Source organism: Carassius carassius, chromosome 2 (assembly GCF_963082965.1).
Source record: "Carassius carassius chromosome 2, fCarCar2.1, whole genome shotgun sequence".
Classification (NCBI taxonomy): Eukaryota; Metazoa; Chordata; class Actinopteri; order Cypriniformes; family Cyprinidae; genus Carassius; species Carassius carassius.
Genome location: NC_081756.1, coordinates 3802503 through 3826862, shown reverse-complemented (window position 1 = coordinate 3826862; position 24360 = coordinate 3802503). Strand labels below are relative to the sequence as shown.

Genomic DNA, 24360 nt, shown 5'->3' with positions numbered 1-24360 from the left:
TTTTCTTTATTCCCTTAAATCGCTTTAATAATTAATTAATTACTTTAAATAAAAATACCCAATTTTAGTTTGGGCTGTTACGTTACAACACACAATACAGTGCCAGTTAGGAGATCGATCATTTGATTAGCTAAGCCTAAGCAGTCCTATTAAATCCAATTCCTCAGATATCACAGCAATGAAACCAGGTTACAACTGGGGAAATAACAAATACAATAGAATTAAGTAGTCTAAACATAACTGGTGTGTGTGTTGTGAATTAAAAAACGTTGTAGTGTGTAAGGGCATGATTAAACAATAACTACTGTAGTTTAAAAGTGTTTTTGTGGTTTTTTTTTTAAAGCAATTCATATATAGGGATTCCATGTACCCCTACCACCCTGCCAAGACCTCTTTCCACCCCTTTGCCCCCCCCCATGCAAAATGTTCTATATCCGCCACTGCCACAAGTCCCTTCCTCTGTTGTTTGTAAGGTGCGAGGATGTGCCTTTCAGGAGAGGGAATGATATGTCAGGGTTAGGGACCTGTTTTGTTGTGTTTTCCCTCCCCATGTGCTCCCCGTGATCTAGTTTTCCCTTGTGTTTGATTGTTTTCATTGATCTCAGGTGTGTCTCATTAATTCCCTCATTAAGTTCAGTATTTCAAGTATGTTCTGCCCCTTGATTCCTGTCCGGTGTTAAATCTCAACGTTGTTCTATGTATGTTCCTGCTTGCTCCATGTTTCCCCAGTTTGGATTATTGAATACTGTTGTCTATGTTTATTCCGTGTCTTCTCTTTTCTCACTTTTTCACAGTAACAGTAGTGTGACAGAAAGCCATTTTGTGTCAACTTAGTGAACATCATGGCAGAGAATGTCTCCCAAGCTAAAAATAATGGACTGACTCTGACAATTTGACTCCTTAAATGATACTTTTGGTTTATAGTGCTGAAATCCATAGCGCTCAGTCATGCAACACCTAAAACATCTTGAAATAAATGACCTTTTGTACTGATGCTGGACCAGTAGCCTTTCCTCAAACTCAAGACTGTGATGAGATTATTTTATAAGCGCAACTTCACGGTACTGCCATTAACTGTGCTTCTGGCTCAGTTCTGGGCCACAAGAAACTTTGGAATGAGTGCAGGGAGCATGTGATGCTTTGAGGCATTAAATTCTGATTGTGTCAGTAGAATCATGTTTCTCCTCCACAGCCTGGGAATGTTATCTGGGTCAAGAGGCCCAGGGCAGATAGAAACAAGCAATTTATAGACTTGAAAATAGTTTTTCTTGTTTTCCCTCTCTTTTGTAAATGCTTTGGTAATTATAATTGCACATGTATTTTGTTTAAATGCTTCTTCGATTGAAATAGCATCCATGTTCTGTGTCTTTTGTCTGTCCATGTTTTGGAAGCATGAATGCATGAGAAAGCCGATGGAAACATGTGGCGCTGTTAGAGCTACAAACAGAGGAGCAAATGTCACTAGCATCCTTGGACTGGAAACCTGCTGGAGATACCAAGAGGCCACAGAGATAGACAGAGAGAATATGCTCATGCTAAGATCTATTAGGGCCTACCTGCCTTATTAATACATGAATACCCAAAAAGTATCTAAATTAGCAACACTGAAATTTCACCTAAATGGCATCCATTTGAGAGACTTTAACTGATAAAACAAACAAACCCTTATGGGAAAATAGAAAGCGGCACTTGAGTGATTCATTCTCTCACTCTCATTGCAAGGACAAGTGCTCATATTTAAATGACAAACAAACCTCTTTCAAAGAAAAGCAACATCTACGGACCATGAGTGGACTTTGTGCTGAAACTCAACAAATACTGTAAATGGAGAAATTATACGTAATTTTGAGCTTCACTATATCTTCATATCTTTATAGCTTCATTATTCTTTTGAAATGTAGGCTTAATTTTTTGATAAGCAAAATATAATTTCTTAATTTGATTTCATGTTGAAATGCTCTTTTCATGCTTTGTGAAATCCAACTGGAAATGATTATTAAATATGTTGTTGTGTTTTAAGAAAAAATAAGAGACTTGCTGTCAAACTATAATTTTAATTCTATTAAAATCTAGACAGATACTCATTTTACAGAATCATTTTACAATACCATTTTCACAAGGAGAAAACATTTAAAATAAAAAGGGAAAAAAGCAATAAGCAAATATGAATAAATATGAAATCTAAAATGAGCTGGAATGAGGTACAGATGCACACCGCTAGTCAATTATTATAATAGCGATAATATTCAACATAAACGTGCAGCTGATAAAATAAGTGGACAATTGTGAATGTTCATGCTCAGATAATGAACTAATGATGAAGGATCATGGGAAACCTTAGTCTGAACTCATCTGACCTGACTCTACTTGTGCTTCTGGCAGTGAATATTGCGTCTGGAGAAGATTCAGATGAGTCACTGTCTGTGAAATTCTGCATTTCCTTTACAGTGAGCCAGAGTGAGACAAACAACAGCCCTTTACACAAATCCATGAATGGCAGTCTGAAGATTCAGGAACAGGCGAAAGATGGCAAAAGCAAGAGGAATTAAAACTTATATGAGCTTATCTACACCACGAAAAAACAAAAACAAGAGTTTGAAAAAAGATTGACACTTGCATAGATTCAGCCCACATGTGACGGTGGGCCTAAGCTTACACACCCCCCCTAACAAAAACACACACACACATAGCAAGAAGAATTAGATAACAGCTCTATTTCTGATACTGCGAGGTTCACCAGACACAAGGAATGATTCTCTTCATCGAGATGCAGATCTGAGCTGCTTTTACTGATGTTTAAGTCAACATGAAAGAAACATTCTTCATAAATGTGGCCCTGGACAACAAAACTAGTCGTAAGGGTCAGTTTTTCGAAATTAAGGATAAATAATCTTTCCATTGATGTATGGTTTGTTAGGATATGACAATATTTAGCAGAGATACAACTATTTGGAAATCTGGAATCTGAAAAATTCTAAATACTGTTCTAAATTCCAAATCGCCTTTGAAGTTTTTCAAATGAAGTTCTTAACAATGCATTTTACTAATCAAAAATGAAATTTTGATATATTTACGGTAGGGAATTTACAAAATATCTTCATGGAACATGTTCTTCACTTAATCTCCTAATGATTTTGGCATGAAAGAAAAATCTATCATTTTGACCCATACAATGTATTTTTGGCTGTTTTTGCAAATATACCCCAGCGACTTAAGACTGATTTTGTGGCCCAGGGTAACTAATGTTCCTGGTCTTATTGTGCATGATTTTCTAAATCTCTCAGTGAAATTTCTTTATCCCTGAAACAGCTTTCTTTTGCACTTGATGTCAAGGCTGCCAAATAGCTTTTCAGCTGCTTTTGTAGGTGACTCAGCCTTTTGAAAAATCTTAGTGAAGTTATTCAATGCTGGGTAATGTACTAAAGCTCATGACAATGATAGCTGATGAGGGTGAACTTGACCTTCATCCTCCATGCTTCAGGTCAAAAAAACCTCTTCAAAATCACTTAAAAGCCCACTTTACACCTCTGCATCAAACCTTGATGAATACAACCAAATCCTGATCTACATTTTATGTTCTTGTTAACTCAGAAGTCCATCACATTGAAAAAGTAAAAGATAATGTGAATGCATTGCATCTTGGCCTTAAATACAGATGTGAAAGTTTCTGCAAAGAGAAAAGCATTTATACTGAAATCTGATTAATCATATGACTATAAGATCTTCTGAAGAGCACATGCAGGGATGTTAAAGTACTTCATTGAACTTCATTAATATACTTAAGCATTAATTTGGGAATATGTTCTCGGCTCGAGTAATTTTGAGACTGCAACTTTTACTCTATTTCTTTTCTAAGGAAAAAATACTCCACATTTCCAAATTCATGTTTCACAAGTCATTATTACATAAACGTTTTCTATTATATAAAAATATAAGCCTATATAGTGTTTCATTTTACTAAGCTGCTAAGCCAATCAAACTGAGCTTTGTTGCTTTTTTTTTTTGTTTGTTTGTTTTTTTACAGCCAATGAAATCCATTTCAATGTGAAATGTAATTGGTGATAATTGCAGTCATTTGTTCTTGTGAAGATATGCCTTAAAAAAAAAAAAAAAAAACCTTTATGATTCAACACTTTTAAATGTGGAAACAACTTTTTGGCACCGTATTCCCTCACTTAAGTACAAATCACTGTAATTTTGTGCATACAAATGTGCTTTTTGTCAATAAACCTGATGGCTTTTTTTGTCCAAATAATACATAAGCACAATTCCAACACAGGATGTTATAGTCATGACATAAAAAGTAAGCTATAATTCTGAAATAAATTATGACTTTTTATCTCATAATTTGGCTTTTGTCTCATAATGATTTTTTTCATACTTTGACATTTTTATGCTCTAATTATGAAGTTATGTCATAATTTGTAAATTTTGAATCTCATACATTTGTTTAAGCATATCATAATTCTCATAATGATTTTTTTTTCTTATTGTTTTTTCATATTTTTATTTACTAATTATGACTGTCATAATTTTTCGAATTTTTATCTCATAAATTTGAATTAGTATATCATAATTGTAACTTTTTATTTCATAATTATGACTTCGAATGTCAAAATGATTTTGTCATAATTTAACACTTTTATCTCGATTAGGACTTACTGTCAAAATTTCAAATATTATCTCATAATTTGTCTTTTTATCTCATAATTATGACTATGTCACCATTTTCCGCTTTTGTCTCATAATTGTGACATTATGTATCATTATTTTGACTTCTTATCTCATAATTGACTTGGTGTGTCTCAATTATTACTTTTTATCTCATAGTTATTTACCAAAGCTTCTATAGATCACACTGTATAAAGGGTCTAATATACTGTACATGTAGACACAACTAAAAGGTTAATTGATTCATATGATGAAGAGGGTTGTAAAAGCGATGTTTTAAGGCAATGTCAAGTATCTGTGAACGGTAAGAGGAATGACACGAGAACGATGATGATGGATACGGAGAGAGGGACGATGAGCAGATAACAGGACACAGGGAGAGAAAGAGGGACGGGAAACACTGCCAGGGTCCATTTTCCGCTGTCGGGTTTGTCGTCTGTGACGGTTTGAGTCTCTCGCGCTGCACAGCGGCAGATTACCAGCGGCCGCACCTGAGAAATGCTCTCCTTTGAGACAATGAAAAAAAGAAAGGAAGAGGAATCCAGTCAATTTGGAGTCTTTCAAGCTGTCTTCTTCAATAATTTGGTTCAGAATACTGATAAAACTATTTTTGTGTTTACTTGAAATGTAATAAATGCTAACAGATACAAAACATCAATGTTATTTAAAAAAACGTATTTAATTTTAGCTAGTTGCCAAGGCAAAATCTCTCATTTTCATTTAGTTACCTTGAAGTACTAAAATAATTAAATGAAAAAATTGTGAAAACTATATTTAATAAAATCTAGACAAATGTATAAAAAAATTTCCAAGAACACACAACAAAATTACCAAAACTTTAACAAAAGTGAAAATGATACAATCTAAAATAAAAATAAATAAAAATATTAATGAAAAACTATAATAGTAGGTCTATATTAATGATAATAAAATAAATATTTTTTTTCTGTAAATTTCCTATGTATTTTAGTAATGTTATGGGGCGTTCACACCAAACGCAACTTGCGCGAAACTTTTGCCACATCTTTTGCGCCACTGGATGTCTATTCACGTCTTTGCATTGACTTAACATATAAATCACTCGCGCTTCACTCGTGTGAACGCACCATTCGAGGTAAACAAAAATACGTTTTTTTAGATTATTTAGTGAAAAACAATCAGTGAAAATATTTTATCTAGATTATATTATTGCATTTATTGTACTTCTCGCATAATATTTTCGAACACATTTACAAATTAATTTCGGATGATAATTAAGTTGTATATTTCAGCGATATCGTTCCGCGCTGTTGTTGAACGTCGCTCACCTCCAGGATGGCCTTGTTATGTGCGCGATGGGGACTGAGCCGTAGACTCCAGCGGTGCGTCCTGTGGCTCCGCCCACCATCGTCTTCGCTCTCCGTTGTGTCCTGCCGCGTGATTCGCTGACGCTTTCTCTTCCGGGAGCTGATTCGCTGGAGGGAACCCACAATCTGGAGCCTAAGCGAATCACAAAGCAGAAAGCGAGCTGAAGAAGATGACAAGGTGTAGCACATGCGTTTGTGTCAGTCACACACCTGCTGTCCGTGTCCTCGATGTCTGCGTCTGCGTCGCTGTCTCCCTGAAGATGAGGCTGAACACACTCCTCCTGAAACATGAGTCACACGTATGAACACACACACTCGCGCTTGTGCTTATACATTCAGAGACATGCGCCCACCTCTGTGCCGTAACCCTCTGAGTATCTGGTGATCATGGCTCTGTTCTTACCGCACTGGACACACTTCACACTGGAGTCCTGATGACAGACATTGAGACGGATTCACAGACTGTAAGACCCTTTCATTCAAACCATTGACTTTGATTAATCTGTAGTGCTTGCATAGGCAAAGACAAAACAGATGATGAAATGGTAAATTAGGTGATAAATACCATAAATTCACATTGAAGGAGTGACTGGTACCACATATTGAGACACAAATGTTGGATATTTATTATTGTTGTTGTTGTTATAGTTATTTATTATTTTAATTATAAATAGTTCAAAAGCTTGGGTTAATATTGTTTGGGGGGGGGGGGGGGGGTTATGTTAGAAAGAAGCCTCTTCTGCTCAACAGGGCTGCATTTATTTGATTAAAAATACAGTAAAAACAGTAAAATTGTACAATATTTTTACAATTTAAAATAAACATTTTCTACATCATTCCTCCAGTCTTCAGTGTCACATGCTCTTCAGAAATCAGTGTAATATAATGATTTGCTGCTCAAGAAACATTTCTGATTATTATCAATGTTGAAAACAGTCGTGCTGCTTCATATTTTAGTTAAAACTGTGATACATAAAAAAAATAGGATTCTTTGGAGAATATAGTTCAAAAGAGCAGCACTTATTTGAAATAGAAAACATTTGTAACATTATAAATTACTTTAACGTCACTTTTGATCCGTTGAATACATCCTTGATGTATAGAAGTATTCATTACTTTAAAGAAAAAGAAAAAAATGTGAATACTACCATAACTGCATGCAGCTATGCAAACACTCACCTCCTGTGGGTGCTGATCACAGAAGCTGGTAAAGGGGGTATTTTCACACAAACACACTGCAGTCGTCTGCCCACAAGCCCCCAAGTGCTACAGAAAGAGAAGTTGCACATGTGTAGGTCCAATAATGACACTCATACCTTTCCAATAATGGAGTTCATACCTCACAGTCATTGTCCGAGTTGTCTGAGAACAAGCCGTTGGAGTCTGAGTCTTTTCTTCTAATCACCTCCATGTCTCCCTGACTCACTCACACTTCCACCTACACGAGGCCAGGGATAAATAAAGAAGCACTGCACCAACAGAACCACTTCCACTCATGATTACAGCACGTACAGTGTGCTCTCCAGCAGGGCCAATCATGCTGAACGCTCATAATAATAACGCATTTTAACCTATTATGATGGACTTATAAACTTTTGGTGTCCAGTGGATACATTGTTTCAGTTCTGAAGCACTGCACTGACAGTGATACGCGTGACAAGTGTTTAAGACGTTGCACCATCACTGTCTGAAACCGAAGCCCTGGTTTAGAAATGCGTGTATAAATATATATTTGTCATCCGCGCAATCTGCTGTTCTATTGCCCTTCGTATCATCTTTTAAAAGGAAAAGCAAGCGTTGATGATTTCAGCTCAGTCCCACGCGCATCTGTCCCGCGCGCTCGTTACGTAATAAAGGCTCACGTATTTTATCCGCTCGAAGAGCGCAGATATTTCGCAATGTATTTTATTCTCCGTAAAACTTTATTTAAATTTCGCAACACCTCCGATAAGCTGAAACATGAGGGTGCTGTCAATCATTTAAACTCATTATAAACACTTGAAACAAACAGCAAACTAAGAGTTGCGTGCTGAATAAGCACGCGCACAGCGCATTAATCGTTCTTTATCAGCGCAACAGAACTGCGGCCGTGTGCGAACTTCTTAAAGCGGACACTATTGACTTACCTTGTCTGAACGATGATACATCATCTCAGTCTTTAGCTTCCAGAAACACCATCAGATTGATCGTAGATTTTGCGCGTGTATTAAGAAATCAGGACGGGTCCTCCCCTGCGCGCGCGAGCACGGAAGCGCTCGGTGTCCCGAGAATGTTTGACATTGTAGTTTCGGTGTCAGTCGCTCGTCGAATAATAACGGGGCGGTCCGCGGGAGCGCGCGTGCCATAAATAACATTCGGAGCAGGGTAAAGGAGCGTGCGCGCTCCCGCGGCGCGGATGATGTACGGGTTTGAACGACCAATCAAATGTCTTCGTGAGGATTATACTGTAGCTTCCACAGCTCCATCATTGGAAACACAAGGCTTTAAATCTCACGATTAGGCCTGTATTTAACCTCAGAACGATCTCAAAGTAAAAAGAGCTGCAAGAGTCTGATTCTGGGGTTGCTGTGCTTTCAAATTAAATTATTCTTAATTAAAGTGATGAAGGATTCTGAAAGTCTGACAGTAATCTTCTGTGAGGTTAACCCCGGCCTGCTTTAAATGTCTGAAAATGATAAGCAGCTGAAAATATCAGTTAGAAATTTAGAAAAGCGATCAAATGTAATAAACTAATTGAAATAATTGCACTACTTATTACATTTTAAATAAGTTAACTTGTAATCTCTGTCTGACCTATTACATTTCCAAAGTAACCTTCCCATCACTGAAGTAAGCTTAAATTAGATACAAAATAAATCAACTTAAATTAGGTACACTAAAAAAAAGAACAATTCAAATAATTTTTAGGATGTAAATGAAAAAAAAAAAGATTATATTATAAAAATGTTTAATACATTTCACCATAAATATAAATAAATATAGATCCTAAATTCATACCAATGCAATTTGTATCATAATAAGTCAGAAGTCTAGCAGCTGAAGGACAGATGTAGCTCATATCTCCTTCACATCGTAATGAATAACATCTCGGTTATTCCCGTCTGACTGAGGTCTGGGATTGCCCTCTCCAGCTAATTAAACATCATTAAACACTGTTATGGACAACATCCAGCCCTGCGGTCCCAATCACTTCCCCGGCTTCACAAACAAACACAAACAGCTTTAGGAGACAGAGCCACATGAGACGCAACTAGTTTAACAACCTATTGATTGTAAAATAACAGAATCCCCAACACTCAGAAAAAAAGGTACACTTTTGTATCTATTATGTACTATTTTTTAGGTGCTAATGCGTACCTTTAAGAGACCAATATAGACTCTTTACGAAAAAGGTACTGCCCCAGTGACAGCTTTTGTATCTTTTTTTTTTTGAGAAAGGCTGTATTGTGCCATTCAGTGATATTTTCATATTATTTATAAATTGTTATAGTAGTAACTTATATAATATCTAATGAAACAAGCTGAACCTTGTCTTCTTGACACCTCCTGGACTTCCTTCCTCTCTACCTAAAACTCGCCCCTCGAAGCTCTGGACTTATCAGACTTACAGTCTAAGATGGTCTTAGCTGGTCTCCCATCCTGACCAGCTAAAAAAGTGGACAAAACCCCTCTAAAATCAGCCTGCTGACCAGCTATGACCAGGCTGGACTAGGCACAATTTCAGATATTTTGGATGAAAACCGGGAGGCTTGTGACTGTCCCATAGACTGCCAAGTAACTTACTCTGTCAAGGTCCAGAAAAGTATGAAAGACATCATCAGAATAAGGCATCTGCCATAAGTGATTCAACTGTAACGTTATGAAGCAACGAGAATACTGTATGTACACGAAGAAAACAAAAATAACAACTTTATTTAACAATTCCTTTGTCAACAGTCTTCTCTGTGTCTCTCCATTTCACTCAAACTCTGTGTGAAGACTACATGCCTGTGGCGCGGCTGACAGTTCTGAAACATAATTGTTTTAAAGTAAATCCAACACCAATTTTTACTGTGGCTAATTTGTCTGAAGACATATCATCACAATCATGTTTCCGTTTTCTGGTTTATCGCAGGACTTTTCTGCTCATGTTTTCTGTCATGTCTGGTTATTTGTAGTGTTTGTTTTTGTGCATCTCTGTTCCATGCTTTACGTGTGTGTGTGTGTGTGTGTGTGTGTAAAGAGGAAATTGCAGAGCCGTTCTTCGGCTGTAAGGTGAGAATATCTGTATACAAATGTGTTCACAATCATAACTCGCCCACTGTATGATGAGGTGTGTTTTGCACAGGTGAAGGGGTTTGAGTAGAGTTAGGGCAAACTCTCACACAAGGCCGGCAGACTCTCCTTCGTTTGCATGCTATTGCTTTACCCACAATAGCTAAAGCTATCTAGACAAAACAGAACCTCAAATGTGATTACTTTACTATTTTCTCTTTCAGTGTTCACATTCATTCCACATAATGTTTCTGACAACGCAGGTCCATCTGGGCCTGTGAAGGTCACTGTGCGCTGGTTGAGAAAATAGTGAAGTGACATTCAGCCAAGTATGGTGACCCATACTCGGAATTTGTGCTCTGCATTTAACCCATCCAAAGTGCACACACACAGAGCAGTGAACACACACACACACACTGTGAACACACACCCGGAGCAGTGGGCAGCCATTTATGCTGCGGCGCCCGGGGAGCAGTTGGGGGTTCAGTGCCTTGCTCAAGGGCACCTAAGTCATGGTATTGAAGGTGGAGAGAGAACTGTACATGCACTCCCCCCACCCACAATTCCTGCCGGCCCGGGACTCAAACCCACAACCTTTCGATTGGGAGTCCGGCTCTCTAACCATTAGGCCACGACTTCCCCTAGCCCTTCCCAAAAGCAACTGTAAATGTCAAAGACACGACAGTGCTCCATTTTTTTCTTTTTCCTTGCATTTAGATTCGACTCGTTCCTGCTCTTCCTCGGTCGCCCGCGCACCATGGTGAGAGAAAGGTGTGCGGAGGTGTTTTGTAAGACCCTCAGTGACTTTGAAGTACAGATCACTCGTGTGCTATCCTTCAACAGAGGAGAGAGAGAAGGAGAAGCAGAGTCAAAGCACACCGAAACTCAAACCCAGACTCCAACAAAGCACGTCTGATGCAGTAAAGGCCACTTTTCACAAGTAAGGGCCTGAAACACTACTTTTCATTCTAAGTTAATTTGATGTATACTTAAGTGTTGTATATTTAATTCTATGTATATTATAATAATACGTTATCCATCAAATTCTCACAAGAAGTAGGCCAATGCATGGATCTGTAAAAAGTGAATCAGTTTTAATTAGGAAGCTACGTAATGACGGATGACTTTCTTTCACTGAAGGAGAATCAGGAGAAACTTGAGGAGGTTTGAAGACTCTTGAATCATCATCACCTTTCCACTTTGACTTTTTTTTTGACTACTCTTCCACGACATCAAGTCAAGTGTAATTTTTGCCACATCCCTCAGCTACATTCAAATAAAAATGTATACAGATACTTTTGTTCTGTTGCAGGTGTTCACTCCCAAAAATTGAAGTGGTGTTTTTTTTTTTTTGTTTTTTTGCGTTGTAAGTAAGCTGACACAAATCTCAGCAATTCTGAGGCTTGGAATCAAAAGTCAGTTTTGCACGCTGAATCGTTGCTGTTCATGAATTGTTGTTTCATTATTGTTTTAATGCTTAAAATATGATGGAAAACACATTACGTTTCCATTGTGACAACTTAGCCTACCCCGTATATTGTGACAAAATAACCTGACTTGCCTTTTTATACATTTTATATTACATTTACGGTACATTGGTATTTAAACTACCATTGTTTTGTATTAATTTCACCTTAATTCCCTGTGATTCAGAATTTCAAATAAATGTAATCAATAATGACATGATTGACAATGCTCATTCAGTGACATTGTGTTACATCTGTTTAGTAGTACTTTAAACTTCTGAAGTATGTGCTTTTAATGCTTTTTGTGCCAATGGTTTACAGATGCTTGAAACAGATCAATATCAAAACACTATAGTTAATTACCACAGTATTATTAATAAAGTTTTTCTTACAGTGTGTTTAGAATATTTTTGACTCTTAAATTGGTTTACTAATAAAAAGGCAATTTACCAGTTTTTAATGCAGTAAACATAATTATTTTGTTACAACATTTACTATAACACATTTCTGTGATTTTGTTTTATTAAACAACTTTATTTCGGATATTTAACGAGCTGTTAACTGCATAAATGGGACGAAAAGATTTGTAAAGCGATTAGCAAGATGCTGCGAGCCGAATCCTGCATTCATTCACCAATCAAACGCGAACATTGTTTAAAAAGATAGACGTAGAAGAGAATGACGCGTTAATCCACCAATAAATTCCATCTGTTTCTTCCGCGCGTTGAGATGCAGCCAATAAGATTCGAGGATGAGTGCAGTGGGGCGGGGCTTGTTTCCAGGGCGTATTTCCTTGACGCCATTTCGTGCCTTCGTCTGTTGGTCGGTGTCTACTGAACGAGCTGGTACGGACTGTATCCACAAAACAGTACAGCACCGAATTTTAATCATTTTTAGTCTTAAACTCCCGGTGAGTATTTTGGTTCGAGAGATTTTTGTCGCTTTTTTATTTTTGACTGACTTTGAATCTGATCTTTGGAGATTTTTTTGTGTTTTTTATTTTTAATGCATTTTTCTGGTCATTTTCTGCTTGGCTTTGGTGGCGTACATTTTGTGATGCCGTTGATAGAGCAGTGAACAAAAACAAAAAAAGAGAAATATGCTTTGAGAGGACCGCACGATTTTTATTTTATTTTTCAACGTAGGAGTTATTTTTCACCTCATTTTTGCAGGACTTCTGCTAGAGCAGCTGGTTTGTTTGATTTTGAAGTTAATGTGGAGGAAATGGCTCTTAAGGACCATTGGTTGTGTTTTCAAGATGGGCTCGTTTTTGCCTCCATGTCCAGGATTCAGAATAAAACCGCGTTTTAAGTCCATTTTTAACATGACAGACTGATTTTCACAACATAAGTAGACCATTTTATTCGTCTGTAGACATTTGGAGTCAGCTTGTCCTTTTTAATACATTTATTTGCACGTTATTTTTGCTCTTATTTTTCAGGGTCGTTGCGTTCCAGTCGGAATCGAATGTTTTTATCCTTTTTTCTTTTTCTTTCTCCAGGCGACAAGTTCTGTTTCAGCACTTTTAATGGACTGAGAAAACACGTTTTCTGTCTCGTGCAATAATACCAATGCATGGACAACTTAACACTTTTTACATTTGCACCCCAGGTCTGTGCAAAATCATGTAAACGTTCAATCTTTCCATTAAAAGTACACCAAGAATGTTGAATTGAGCTGGTTGCATTAATATTAAATAAATGTTTGAAGAAGGCCCATTAGGCCACACAGTATTACTGCCTTCGCCCAAGTGCTCAATGCCTCATGCTGTGATGTGTTCAGAATTGCATCATATTTGTGTGTAATCCAAAAGTTCAGCCCATAAATCTCTTATAGCTGTCTTGTAGAATGTCTTGAAGAAATGAAAACCATATATTTATTCCCCATCCCTCCATACCGACTGATTTATTTCATTGATTCAACATTCCTTTCAGTGCCATTTCAGGTTAGAAAGTGGTTTAATTTGGCTCTTTGTATGCTTGATATAGAATATACAAGTATTTCTTACTCTGTCTTCATTAAATGTGTATGTTATATGACTATGTGAAATGCACCAAATCATGTTCCCCTCACAGCTCCCCACTAGACACACATCAGTATCATACTCCAGCTAAAGTCTGTCAAGACCAGTTTTGTTTTTAGCTGTTATATATTTGTGTAGATCATGGGTTCCCCAAACATGGGAATCATTCACATGCCAAGATATTGGGTACAACCACTTATTAGTATTTCCAAGTTTTATGATTAATCTTAAAATTTTTTTACCCCCCCTCCCTCCCAAAAAAACAACAACACAAATTTGATTCTAGACAACAAGGTTGGAAATTGTTGAAATGATTGTGTATCTATTGTAATTGAGTCTTGTTTCTCTCTTTTTTTATTTATTTTTGCACCATAAGCAAGTGTTTCAGTGTGACTGGATGATAATTCCCATTTGTGACCCTGGAGCACAAAACCAGTCTTAAATCTCTGGGCTATATTTGTAGCAATAGCCAAAAATACATTGTATGGTTCAAAATTATAGATTTTTCTTTTGTCAAAAATCACTAGGATATTAATTAAATATCATGTTCCATGAAAATATTTAGTACATTTCCTACCGTTAATTCTGATTGGTAATTAGCATTGCTAAGAGCATCATTTGGAGCACTTTAAAGACGAGTCACGTCCTGTGACTGGTGTGAACCGTGTAGTTTAATGAAATGGGAGTGCGTTTCGTTGCAGAATATGCGACTCACACTTTGGGAAACCCTGGTCTAGATTAAACACCACATGCTGATGTTGATGCCTTTTGGACATTTTGCCCTTTAAAGTCATGGGAGGTCACATTTTACACCAAATTTGTCAAACCAAATCTGATTACTCCTATAATGTAGGTCTCAAGTCTGTCAACCCTAAAGCATTTGGTTAATTTATGATTTTTTTTTTCCTGTTTTAGAGAGCTAAAGGTGTTCTTTTCTGATTTTATTCATTTTGCTTTTTTTGTAGTTTTTGAGGAAGCTTTTTTTGAACCACGTCAATCCGTAAGTTGGTTTTTCTTTCATTCTCCTCTTGTTTTAAGCAGACTAGACTCCTGTTTGCTGTGTGTACTTCTTCCATTACCCTAGAGTAAATACCTTCTAAATAGTCTGTAGACTTTGCAGATTTTTTTTGTCAAGACATTTAATAGTTCATAGTCTAAATCAGCATCAGCAAAGGGCAGTAAAACACTAAACCACATGCTTCAGGGGCTTTTAATGTTCAAAGACACGCTACAGTTTGCTAAACCACTCCTAGAGAGAATCAAAACCTTTGACAATGAGGTCTAGCCTAATTTTTGGATTAATGGTAGTGTTGTGTTAGATGAGTGCAAAGACAAGTCTTCATCTTGCCGTGATAGATTGTTGTAGGTAATTTCAAGAACAGACATCTAAATTTCACATTTAAAACTCATTGGTTTCATATAAAGTATCATTAAGATTCTAATCTCCAGTTTCACAGACGAGGCTTAAACCTAGACACAGAAAAAAATGAGCTGTTTCAGAAACTTGCACCGAATGATCTTGAAATATATCAGTGCTTAGTCTAAATCCTGTTTGTGAAACCAGGCCTAAATTAGTGTTTATGCTATTGAATCTTTAATTGGCATGGGTGAAAACAAAGATAATTGTAACCATTTGCTTTTGACTTTATGTAATGCTGATAATGAAAGAGGCACAGAAAATGTCTTGACTAATCATTAAATTGCTGAAGCAAAGGTAACCGTTATTGTGAAACTTCCTACCAATTATAGAAATGTACAGGGCCTAACCTTCTTTAAATGTGGTCTATCTATCCTGGTGCCTGAGGAGATTTGGAGATTTTAATTTGCGTTGACCTTTGACTGGTTCCATAATTGGCCTGTAGTGACGGTTTCACCTGCTTTCATCCCTATAAAGCCGGAATTTCTTACAGACACACTGATATTCATCTTTTTGTTCAGTTATAATACAGACTTAATGGTGCATCTTAAGATGTGCCGAAAGCATCTTTTAATAGACCTTTTTAATCTATCTTGACGTTGGTGTGAAAGGTCTTTTTTTCCATTAGCGTAGGATGTGATTGCGTCACACGACTGGGAAACGTCACTCTATTTGACACTTAAGAATTTTCCCTTAAATGAAAGAGTTTTAGTTAGAGATTATGTGACACTGAGCATGTTTAAATACGTTATGGTGACATGGCTGTTCTGTTTCACTTGGGATATCTGTCTGGATTTCATTTTCTTTGTGTGCACCAACCACTGGGTGGCAGCATCCGAACACTAGACTGCTTGTTTGACCTTGGGAAAGTGTTGAGATTGGTGTGATGTCCGTGAAAGTGCGGTGGGTTACATCACCCACCCATGCAGTACAACCTTCACCCACAATGCACTGCTGAGCAGCAGCTCAATGGTGTCCAATAACAACCCTCTTCTCTCCAACAGAATCAGGCAGACAGACGACTCGACCTGAATTACAGACAGAATGGAGTGAGTTCTGACTATTCAACCCCCAACAGCACACTTCAGTATCTCAATGTGCACGTTATGTGGCCGCATGTCCCAAAAATACCACCAAAAACATGTCCAAAAATACCACCAAAACATGCCCCAGTCCAGTACCAGTTTACCCCTCAAACATGTAGTAAGCACAGAAAACGTTCCACACGCATAACCAGATCCATTTTCCTCAGTAAATTCACTGTTTAGTGCATTTCCACCCATTTTACTCTGTCAAACACATAAACTAAGCAATATTATAATGCCTCTGTATTTAATCTCGAATGCAGCAGGCAATAAGTTTCACTTTTAGTTTGCATGCGTGAGATCTAAGCTGGCCATACACCACCACATTACCTGCCCGGCCCTGGTTCATGCAGTTATAAATGCCATCCCCTGTGACACAATTGAACAACACACTGCGTAAAACTACAACATACGTGCCAGTCTAGTTGATATGTGATTCTTTTGATTTTAATTGTATCTCTATGCACGTTATAGCATAGGAAAGCTTCATATATGACTGCTGTGGCTCTTAAATTAAACATACTAGGTGATAGAACTTATGAAACAATGTATATTCGATTTTATCTTGATGGTTACAAACTGTATATGTCTTTTGTGTATGTTCTTCCCCCAGATCTCTTGTTCTGTGATAATATCCATAATAGTGGACTAAATGAAAATGTTCGTGTATTTATCTGGGCAGTAATCTTCTTGTGGTTCTATTTTAAACAGAAAGTCAACATGATGTAACCAAATTTGGCCCCATTTATTTTGAAGTAGCTAATAAATGTATTGAACCACTTACAATAAGACCGGAAACATGTTATTATAAAAAAGTAAAATGTGTTGTGGATACGGTTTCATGTTGACTTTAGATTTCCAGAACTAATCAGGTCTCACTAGCTATGTTTTCATCCACATATGTATGCACATTTTGATAGATAACATCAAAAAAAGCTGCATGTATATAAAACCTGAAATGCACATTAAAATAAGAGCTCAATTGAGAAGGATCTTTTTTTACATGCACATAAACTCCAATAGAAGCACATTTACTGAACAAATTCCTCAACGTGCAACAAAAACAGAACATATGATTGGATAACTGGACTAACTAGCAGACCAATCGCATTACACATCATCCAAAATATTGTTTAGTAATTCTGAAATGCCTGAGCTATCCTGGATTCAAAATTATTTGGTTTGGTACATTTACCTTCCAGAACTGAAATGGTTGTTCCCAAACATCAGGCCAAGATTACATGGCAGTGATTATTGCAATTCGTCTGTTGCATTCGCAGCAACTTCCATTTTTAATACTGATATGTTGTGCAGGTTTCCCAGAAAGTGGTGTTTTTTATTCTTTTGAACACATGGAATGGAAACGGTGCATTAGTTTAAATTGGTTCATGCGAAATTCAAATTTTTCTCAAGTTAACTTCACACTTTGGATGGAAACATAGATAATGAGGCTATTAATGATGTTATCAATGTGCTAATTTTTCATTTGTCCTTCCTGTGTCTGTCAATCTTCTGCATCCCCTTTATTCCTCTCTTTTTGCCCAGTCATTCCCCTTCAACCAGCAGCCTGATGGCCAGTAACGTCACCAACAAGACGGATCCACGTTCACTGAACTCCCGGGTCTTCATCGGGAACCTCAATACAATGCTGGTGACCAAAGCCGACGTGGAGGCCATCTTCAGTAAGTACGGGAAGATTGTGGGCTGCTCCGTGCACAAAGGCTTTGCGTTCGTCCAGTACGTCAACGAGAGGAACGCCAGAGCGGCGGTCGCAGGTGAAGATGGGAGGATGATCGTCGGACAGGTGCTCGGTAAGTAGAGTAGCATCACACTGTGAAGATCTTACTGATGCAGATCATTGTAAATCTCAGGTTCATTTATTACGGTTTGTTACCCGAAGATACTACAATCTTAAAGGTAGGCTCATTTTCCAAAGCACTTTCAGCTGTAGCTTAACAAAGATCATTGAATCTGATTAGACTGTCAGCATCTTGCTCAAAAATGACCAAAAAGTTAAATTTTTTTCCCATTTAAAACTTGACTCTTCTGTAGTCACATCGTGTACTAAGACTGACAGAAAATGAAAAGTTGTGATTTTCTAGGCCGACATGGCTAGGAACTATACTCTTATTCCGGTGTAATAATCAAGGAACTTTGCTGCTATACCATGCAGCGGACACAATGATATTACGCAGCGCCTGAAAATAGTCCCCTGCAACTCTACTACTACACAAACTAGCTATTTTCAGGAACTGCGTATAATCATGTTTGCTGTAGTCCGTAAGTTCAGCCTCTGTTTGAAACCCGCAATTGCTGTTATTTTTGCAGTTTATAATTATTTTCTTTACGTGGGTTGTGCATCAGCACGGCTCCAGCTTGGATGAATCTAAGGTTTTGAGGAGTATGTGTGGCTGTCAGTCACTGCACATCATCTTAAAAAGTGTCCAAAACAAGATCTTACACCCAAAAATGTCATCTGAACAAGTAACATATCTGCCAGTTTTGTTCTGACCAACTAAGAAAAAAATGGTACAAATGGTGATAAAATCTAACTTTAATCCGTGCAAAATATTAGTATTGTTATAATTTGTTCTCAATTGGTTAATGTTAACATCAACATTGCGTGACTCCATGTGTGTGTGTGTGTGTATATATATATATATATATATATATATATATATATATATATATATATATATATATATATATATTGTGTGTTATGTGTAGATTTTACGTTCTGTACAGTCTAATCTATAATTGGCATACTATTCGAACATCGTTGAAAGAAATTGTTCTTTTAATCTTAAAAAGCTATTTAGTGTTGCTTAGAGCTTGTTCTAAAATTACAAGTTTAATTATTCCAGGTGCTGTGAGAAAAGGCTAAAAACGATCCGCCACCTGCAGCGTTCACACGTGATTTAGCCTGCTAGCCGGGACTCCTCTTTCTATACTGACGTGATGTCATGATGCAACACCATGTTTGTATTTCCCACGAAAACATACCAGTACCACTTAAATTCTAAAACATTATTACAAGCTTTCTGTTACGAATCACGTTAAGATAAGGAGATAGTTTTGAACACTGGCTAGTTACCGTTATGTACTTGCTCAAAAATAATTACAGACTGAAAAAAAAAATAGTTACAGACTGCAGCTTTAAAGTAAATCCAAAGTCAAGGGAAGTCAATGGACTTGGCGGCCCTATTTGCAATGCCTCCAGGCATGAAAGATCAAAGCTTATCTACTAGTATTGCACAATAACGTAATCTCAAAAACTCATTTAAATGACAAATTTGGAATCGGCAAGTCCAACATGAATTGCCCCATGAATGTTTTCTCTTGTCTTCAAATTGGTTCAGCCAAAGCACATGAGCGATTCAAAGTGCGTCATCTCAGGTCTGTTTCTAAAGGAAGTGGCAGCTGCAGTGATGCGATGACATAACTATTGGCGATTGGCTGTTTTATTTAGAAGGAGGGAGTTGTTCTTCTGACATACTTTGCGTTGCACTTTCTTCTGTTCATATTAATAAGAGTCTCACAAAATCGGTCAAGAATGTGTCCACCAATAAATCTTAAGAACAATGAATTACATGTATTTTGTTTGAAGTAAGACTTAATTTTAGGACTATTAAAATATTTTTTTGGACATAATTATGACAATATAGCATGCTTTCATCCAAATTCTCATTGGTGTAATGTAAAAATAGTTTAACTATATCTAAAAAAATCTGCAGTTACATTGAAAAATCTTAATCTAAAAGTATTGCATTTTTTTAATGCAACATCTAGTTTTAATTGTGTTATTATTATTAACATTTTAGGGGGGTAATGTGCCCTTGCTTTGTTTTTGCAATATTTACCCAGATTTGGATAATGAAGAAGGGAAATGGGATCTGGGATCTTCCACAATTTCTAATAAGAAATGTTTTATATTGTTTAAGGTGTCTGTTAAATTTCTCCCTGCTAATCTATGGGCAACTTTTTTTTTTCTTTAAATTTAGCATTCATTCATTTAGCAGATGTTTTTATCCAAAGTGACTTGTCTCGTGACCACTAGCCCACAATATCAATTTTGTGTGTGTGTGTGTGCAATCTTTCTGCTGTTTTAGATATTAATCTGGCTGGTGAGCCAAAACCTCATCGTTCAAAAACTATCAAACGCTCTGCAGGAGATATGTACAGGTTTGCGTTTTATATTTTCCATTCGATTGTGGTTTATTTTTATGGGGAAGAGTGTTTTTACCCCTCTTAATTATTGAAGTGTTTTCTCCTCCAGCAGTTCCTCATTTGATCTGGACTATGACTTTCAGAGAGATTACTATGACAGGTGAGCTCTTACAGATTCACTGATCAAATGCTTTGCAAAGAGCTTTTTTTATTTATTATTATTATTATTATTCATGAAAGGCTTTGGTAGTCTGTCTGAACTGGGATTGCAGGATTCCAGGAACGTGTGTGTGTGTTAATCTGAGCGTGTGTTTTCAGGATGTACTCGTACCCATCGCGTGTCCCCCCTCCTCCTCCTCCTCTCTCGCGGGCGGTGATTCCCTCCAAACGAGCGCGTGTTAGCGTTAGCACCGGCGGCAGCCGCAGGACCAAAACCAGCTTCTCCTCCAAGAGCAGCCAGCGCACGTCCCGCACCAGTGAGGAACACTTCTTTTTTTTGTTATATTTTCCATTTTATATATCTCTTTTTATATTCTTTTTTTTTATATTTCTATGTTCACTACTAAAAAGTTCAAAGTATAATTTTCTAACATACACTTCCAGTCAAAATGAGGAACTTTTGTTGTTGTTTATAAGGGTCTTGTACTCAAGTAGGGCTGCATTTATTTGAACAAATACAGTAATAAACTGTTATTGTACAATATTATTACCATATAAAATACCTTTATGCTATATTAATTAATTTAGAAATTAAATTTATTTCTGTGATGCACAGCTGTATTTTCAGCATCATTACTTCAGTGCGCATGATCTTTCAGAAATCATTTTAATATACTGATTTGCTGCTTCATTTAATATTATCATTAATAATATTGATGCTTAGATTTTAATAATGGTTATTTATTACAGTCAGTTTTTCTGCTTGATTATTTTTCAAGATTCTTATGTTTTGTAACATTATAAATGTCTCTTTACTGTCACTATTAAACCATTTAATGCATCCTTGCTGAATAAAAATATATTCTTTTTAAAAAATCTTACCCAAACTTTTACAGCAACTCATCTGATTAGACTGATTTCTGAAGATCATGTGACGCTGAAGACTGGAGTTATGATGCTGAAAATCACAAATAAATTTTAACATGTAATCAGATAGAAAACAGTTATTTTAAATTCTAAAAAAAAAATTCACAATCTTACTGATTTTACAGTATGTTTGATCAAATAAATGCAGCCTTGGTGAGGAGAAGAGACATTACGAAATCTAACCAGCAAACTTGTGAGGAGTAGTGCACATTTGGATGTCTCCGATGTTTAGTATCCATCATTCATATCCCTGTGTGTGTTCAGTGAAAGCTGATGATCTACAAACCATTAAGAAAGAACTGACTCAGATTAAACACAAAGTGGACTATCTGCTGGAGAGCCTGGAGCGCATGGAGAGAGACCACAGCAAGAAATCAGGTACATGCCACGCAGACCATAAACCTACTGCCCTGAAGCACAATCACTTGTCATTTCCAGTCACTCTCCTCGTGTTTCTGCACAGAGGTGAAGAGCTCTAAACCAGAGGAAGCCTCCCCGCAGCACTCCAGCGGGAAGAAAGAGCGCGAGAGCACGGACATGAACGACTATGAGGACGAGGGAGACCTGCTGGAGGAAGAGGAGGTGAGTGAGAGACAGACAACAGCGTCAGAAATCACGTTTCTGCTCGCTCGTATTCACCCGTCGCTTTGGGTTTGTGCAGATCAAGAGTCGAGGAAGGGAGGATGATGATGAGGAAGAAGAGGGTGAGCAGGAGGAAGGAGAGGATGATGGAGACAGCACCAATGGAGACCATTCTTAAACGTGTCCGACGCGGACACACATGCATGCTCACCATCAGATATAGAGTAGATCCTCTGACCTTCAATGCACCCTTAGTTTTATTTTAGAAGTCCAGAACAGTAAGACTCATCATGAAAATGAATCTCAGCTTTACACTTTATCGCATGAACCCCGGACTTCAGCCAGCGTCCTCTGAGATCTCGTCAGTCTTAACCAAATCTGCATTTAGAAAAATAAAATTACATTTTCTGCTTTAGGATTGAGAAACTACTTTTAATTGCAGTGAAATCTCCTTCATTGCTGTGACATTGTGGCATCACCATGCCAAGCTGTTTTAATACTGCCATCTCAAAGGCTTAGATGTGTTTGCAAAATAAATGGAAGAGGAACTACTTAGAAGTGCTATGATTGGATTTTACCAAAACTGTTATAGTTTGTGCTTGGATGAAGGTTAGAGAGGGGGAAAAAAAACAGTTTTGTAACTTGGCAACCCATTAAAGACAAACTCTAATAATCAACATCCTAAATGACTATTGTAAGTTCACTAGATGATTGACACATTGATGAGCCAATCAGAATGCATCGAATTTGGAGATTACAGCTCCTAAAGAGACACTAACATGCATTTTGTACATGTAACCTTGTTCATTGGTTTGCACCAATTGGATTGTCAAGCCTAGTAAACATTCGCTGTCCCACTCCAGGCACGTTCAGGTCCTTCTCATCGGTTTTAAGATCTCAAGCCGCCGCATGAGTTACGGTGGTGATAATGGTGGCTGGAGTTTGGGAAGGTTCTGCCATGGTCTTGAGGTCATTTTAACCAGCCTGTGTAGACTAATATTACACAGATGCGCTCAAATACATGTGAAAGTCCTTCCTTACCAATGTTTTTCTTGAGTCCTGTGGTTGTGAGACCCTTCTGTGCAGGGTTCTGTTAAGCGTCATCATCTTCCCCAACACATACTAGAGAATTATTAGATCTCGGATTGCTTTCCAGTCGAGTCCCGAAGCTTTTGACGGACTTCAGTCCCCAAACCCTGAGCTATCTGAACTCATCCAGCAGGAGTTTGTTTGTTTGCGTCGGTTGTGGCGCAGCAGTGTTCCTCTAGGACCCCTTTTGGGAAATAAATGTAGAGTTACTCATCCTGACCAGTGGGCGGCAGTGTGGCCCAGTTATGTTATTTAACCTCTCAGAGATACTGCTTGATTTAACTGTTTTATATTCATAATGGGGTCACTGAGTTTGTGAATAAGTTTGGATTGTACAGTCATTGTAATTTTACCCGTGGGTTTGTATCTGTGTACAGTGACACTAAGAGCTGAGTTTGCTTCTGATAAATACAAGCTGTGTTTGTTGCCGTTTTCTTTTCTTTTGTTCGTTTCTGTTTTTTGTTTGGTCTGTGTAATAAGTTTCAATAAATCTATGAATGAAATCTCATGACGTGTCGGCTGTTATTGTAAGAATCTGGAACGACTGCTGTGATAAACTGCTTCAGAATCTTCAGCTAAATGTTGCATTGGTTTTTCCAATACGTTTTATTTTCCCCAACAAGTAGACATGAATCGCGACAAAACACAATGACTTTTTTGCCTTTAAATTGTGCTTGCGACCTTACAAGTTGAGAGAGCCTTGTCATATACCTCTTTAAGGTTTTAGCAAATCAATTTGCTTCATTTCAATGAACTAATTAAAAGAAACGCTGATTAATTTGAGTCACTCAAGCGTTCCCTGCGGTCGCTGCTCTCGGTGTAAACTGTTTCTGAATGGTGATTGTATTCCTGCCGTTCATCACTGATTTCTGTAGGGCTTTTGAATGTTTAATTAGATCATTTGTGTTGCTGTCCTCCCAAAATGAAAGGCCTGTAGCACACTACCTGCAATTTCAGATGAGCTTCTGCAACAGATGTATCTTTTGATTTCTTGAGAGCCCGTTGAGTGTTTGTTTAGGATGTGAGTTGTATAGTAGGGATAAGACTAGGTTCAGACAAACAGGTCTAGACGAGTCTCTCTTTTCATGAGATTGTTTTTCTGTCTGTTCACATTCATCTTTCGATCTGTCTGTAGCTGTAACATTAGAAGACCTGTTAAAACACGACCCAAACT

General features: G+C 37.4%; 2 protein-coding genes across 5 annotated transcripts; one reads left to right on the top strand and one right to left on the bottom strand.

Annotated features, from left to right (window-relative positions):
- Positions 1-4809: 4809 nt before the first annotated feature.
- Positions 4810-8351, bottom strand: si:ch211-63p21.1 (uncharacterized). Its single transcript, XM_059505801.1, has 7 exons — positions 8144-8351; positions 7357-7455; positions 7197-7283; positions 6371-6448; positions 6228-6298; positions 5979-6150; positions 4810-5177 (listed from the first exon to the last, which is right to left on the bottom strand). The coding sequence occupies exons 2-7, from the start codon at positions 7426-7428 to the stop codon at positions 4959-4961; spliced, it is 699 nt and encodes a 232-aa protein (XP_059361784.1). The 5' UTR covers positions 7429-7455; positions 8144-8351; the 3' UTR covers positions 4810-4958.
- Positions 8352-12508: 4157 nt separating this feature from the next.
- On the top strand, positions 12509-23689 carry LOC132100281 (heterogeneous nuclear ribonucleoprotein C-like). 4 transcript variants are annotated; one of them, XM_059505797.1, is made up of 10 exons: positions 12509-12647; positions 14726-14760; positions 16182-16226; positions 17808-18073; positions 20372-20444; positions 20524-20589; positions 20748-20905; positions 21780-21893; positions 21979-22097; positions 22177-23689. In XM_059505797.1, exons 3-10 carry the CDS (start codon positions 16222-16224, stop codon positions 22273-22275), a joined length of 900 nt encoding a protein of 299 aa, XP_059361780.1. In that variant the 5' UTR covers positions 12509-12647; positions 14726-14760; positions 16182-16221; the 3' UTR covers positions 22276-23689. The 4 variants fall into 4 exon arrangements, with proteins under 4 accessions (XP_059361780.1, XP_059361783.1, XP_059361782.1 ...); XM_059505800.1 differs by having other exon boundaries at positions 12510-12647; positions 20542-20589; XM_059505799.1 differs by having other exon boundaries at positions 12511-12647; positions 20539-20589.
- The last annotated feature ends 671 nt before the right edge of the window (positions 23690-24360 follow it).

Bases quoted from the DNA above. Each gene is read 5' to 3' on its own strand.
- si:ch211-63p21.1 (XM_059505801.1), bottom strand. From the start codon at position 7,428: ATGGAGGTGATTAGAAGAAAAGACTCAGACTCCAACGGCTTGTTCTCA. The intron at 6,449-7,196 runs GTGAGTGTTTGC...GTCTGTCATCAG, and splicing joins GTGATCAGCACCCACAGGAG to GACTCCAGTGTGAAGTGTGT. The intron at 6,299-6,370 runs GTGGGCGCATGT...CTCATGTTTCAG, and splicing joins CAGAGGGTTACGGCACAGAG to GAGGAGTGTGTTCAGCCTCA.
- LOC132100281 (XM_059505797.1), top strand. The intron at 20,590-20,747 runs GTGAGCTCTTAC...GTGTGTTTTCAG, and splicing joins CAGAGAGATTACTATGACAG to GATGTACTCGTACCCATCGC. The intron at 21,894-21,978 runs GTACATGCCACG...GTTTCTGCACAG, and splicing joins AGACCACAGCAAGAAATCAG to AGGTGAAGAGCTCTAAACCA.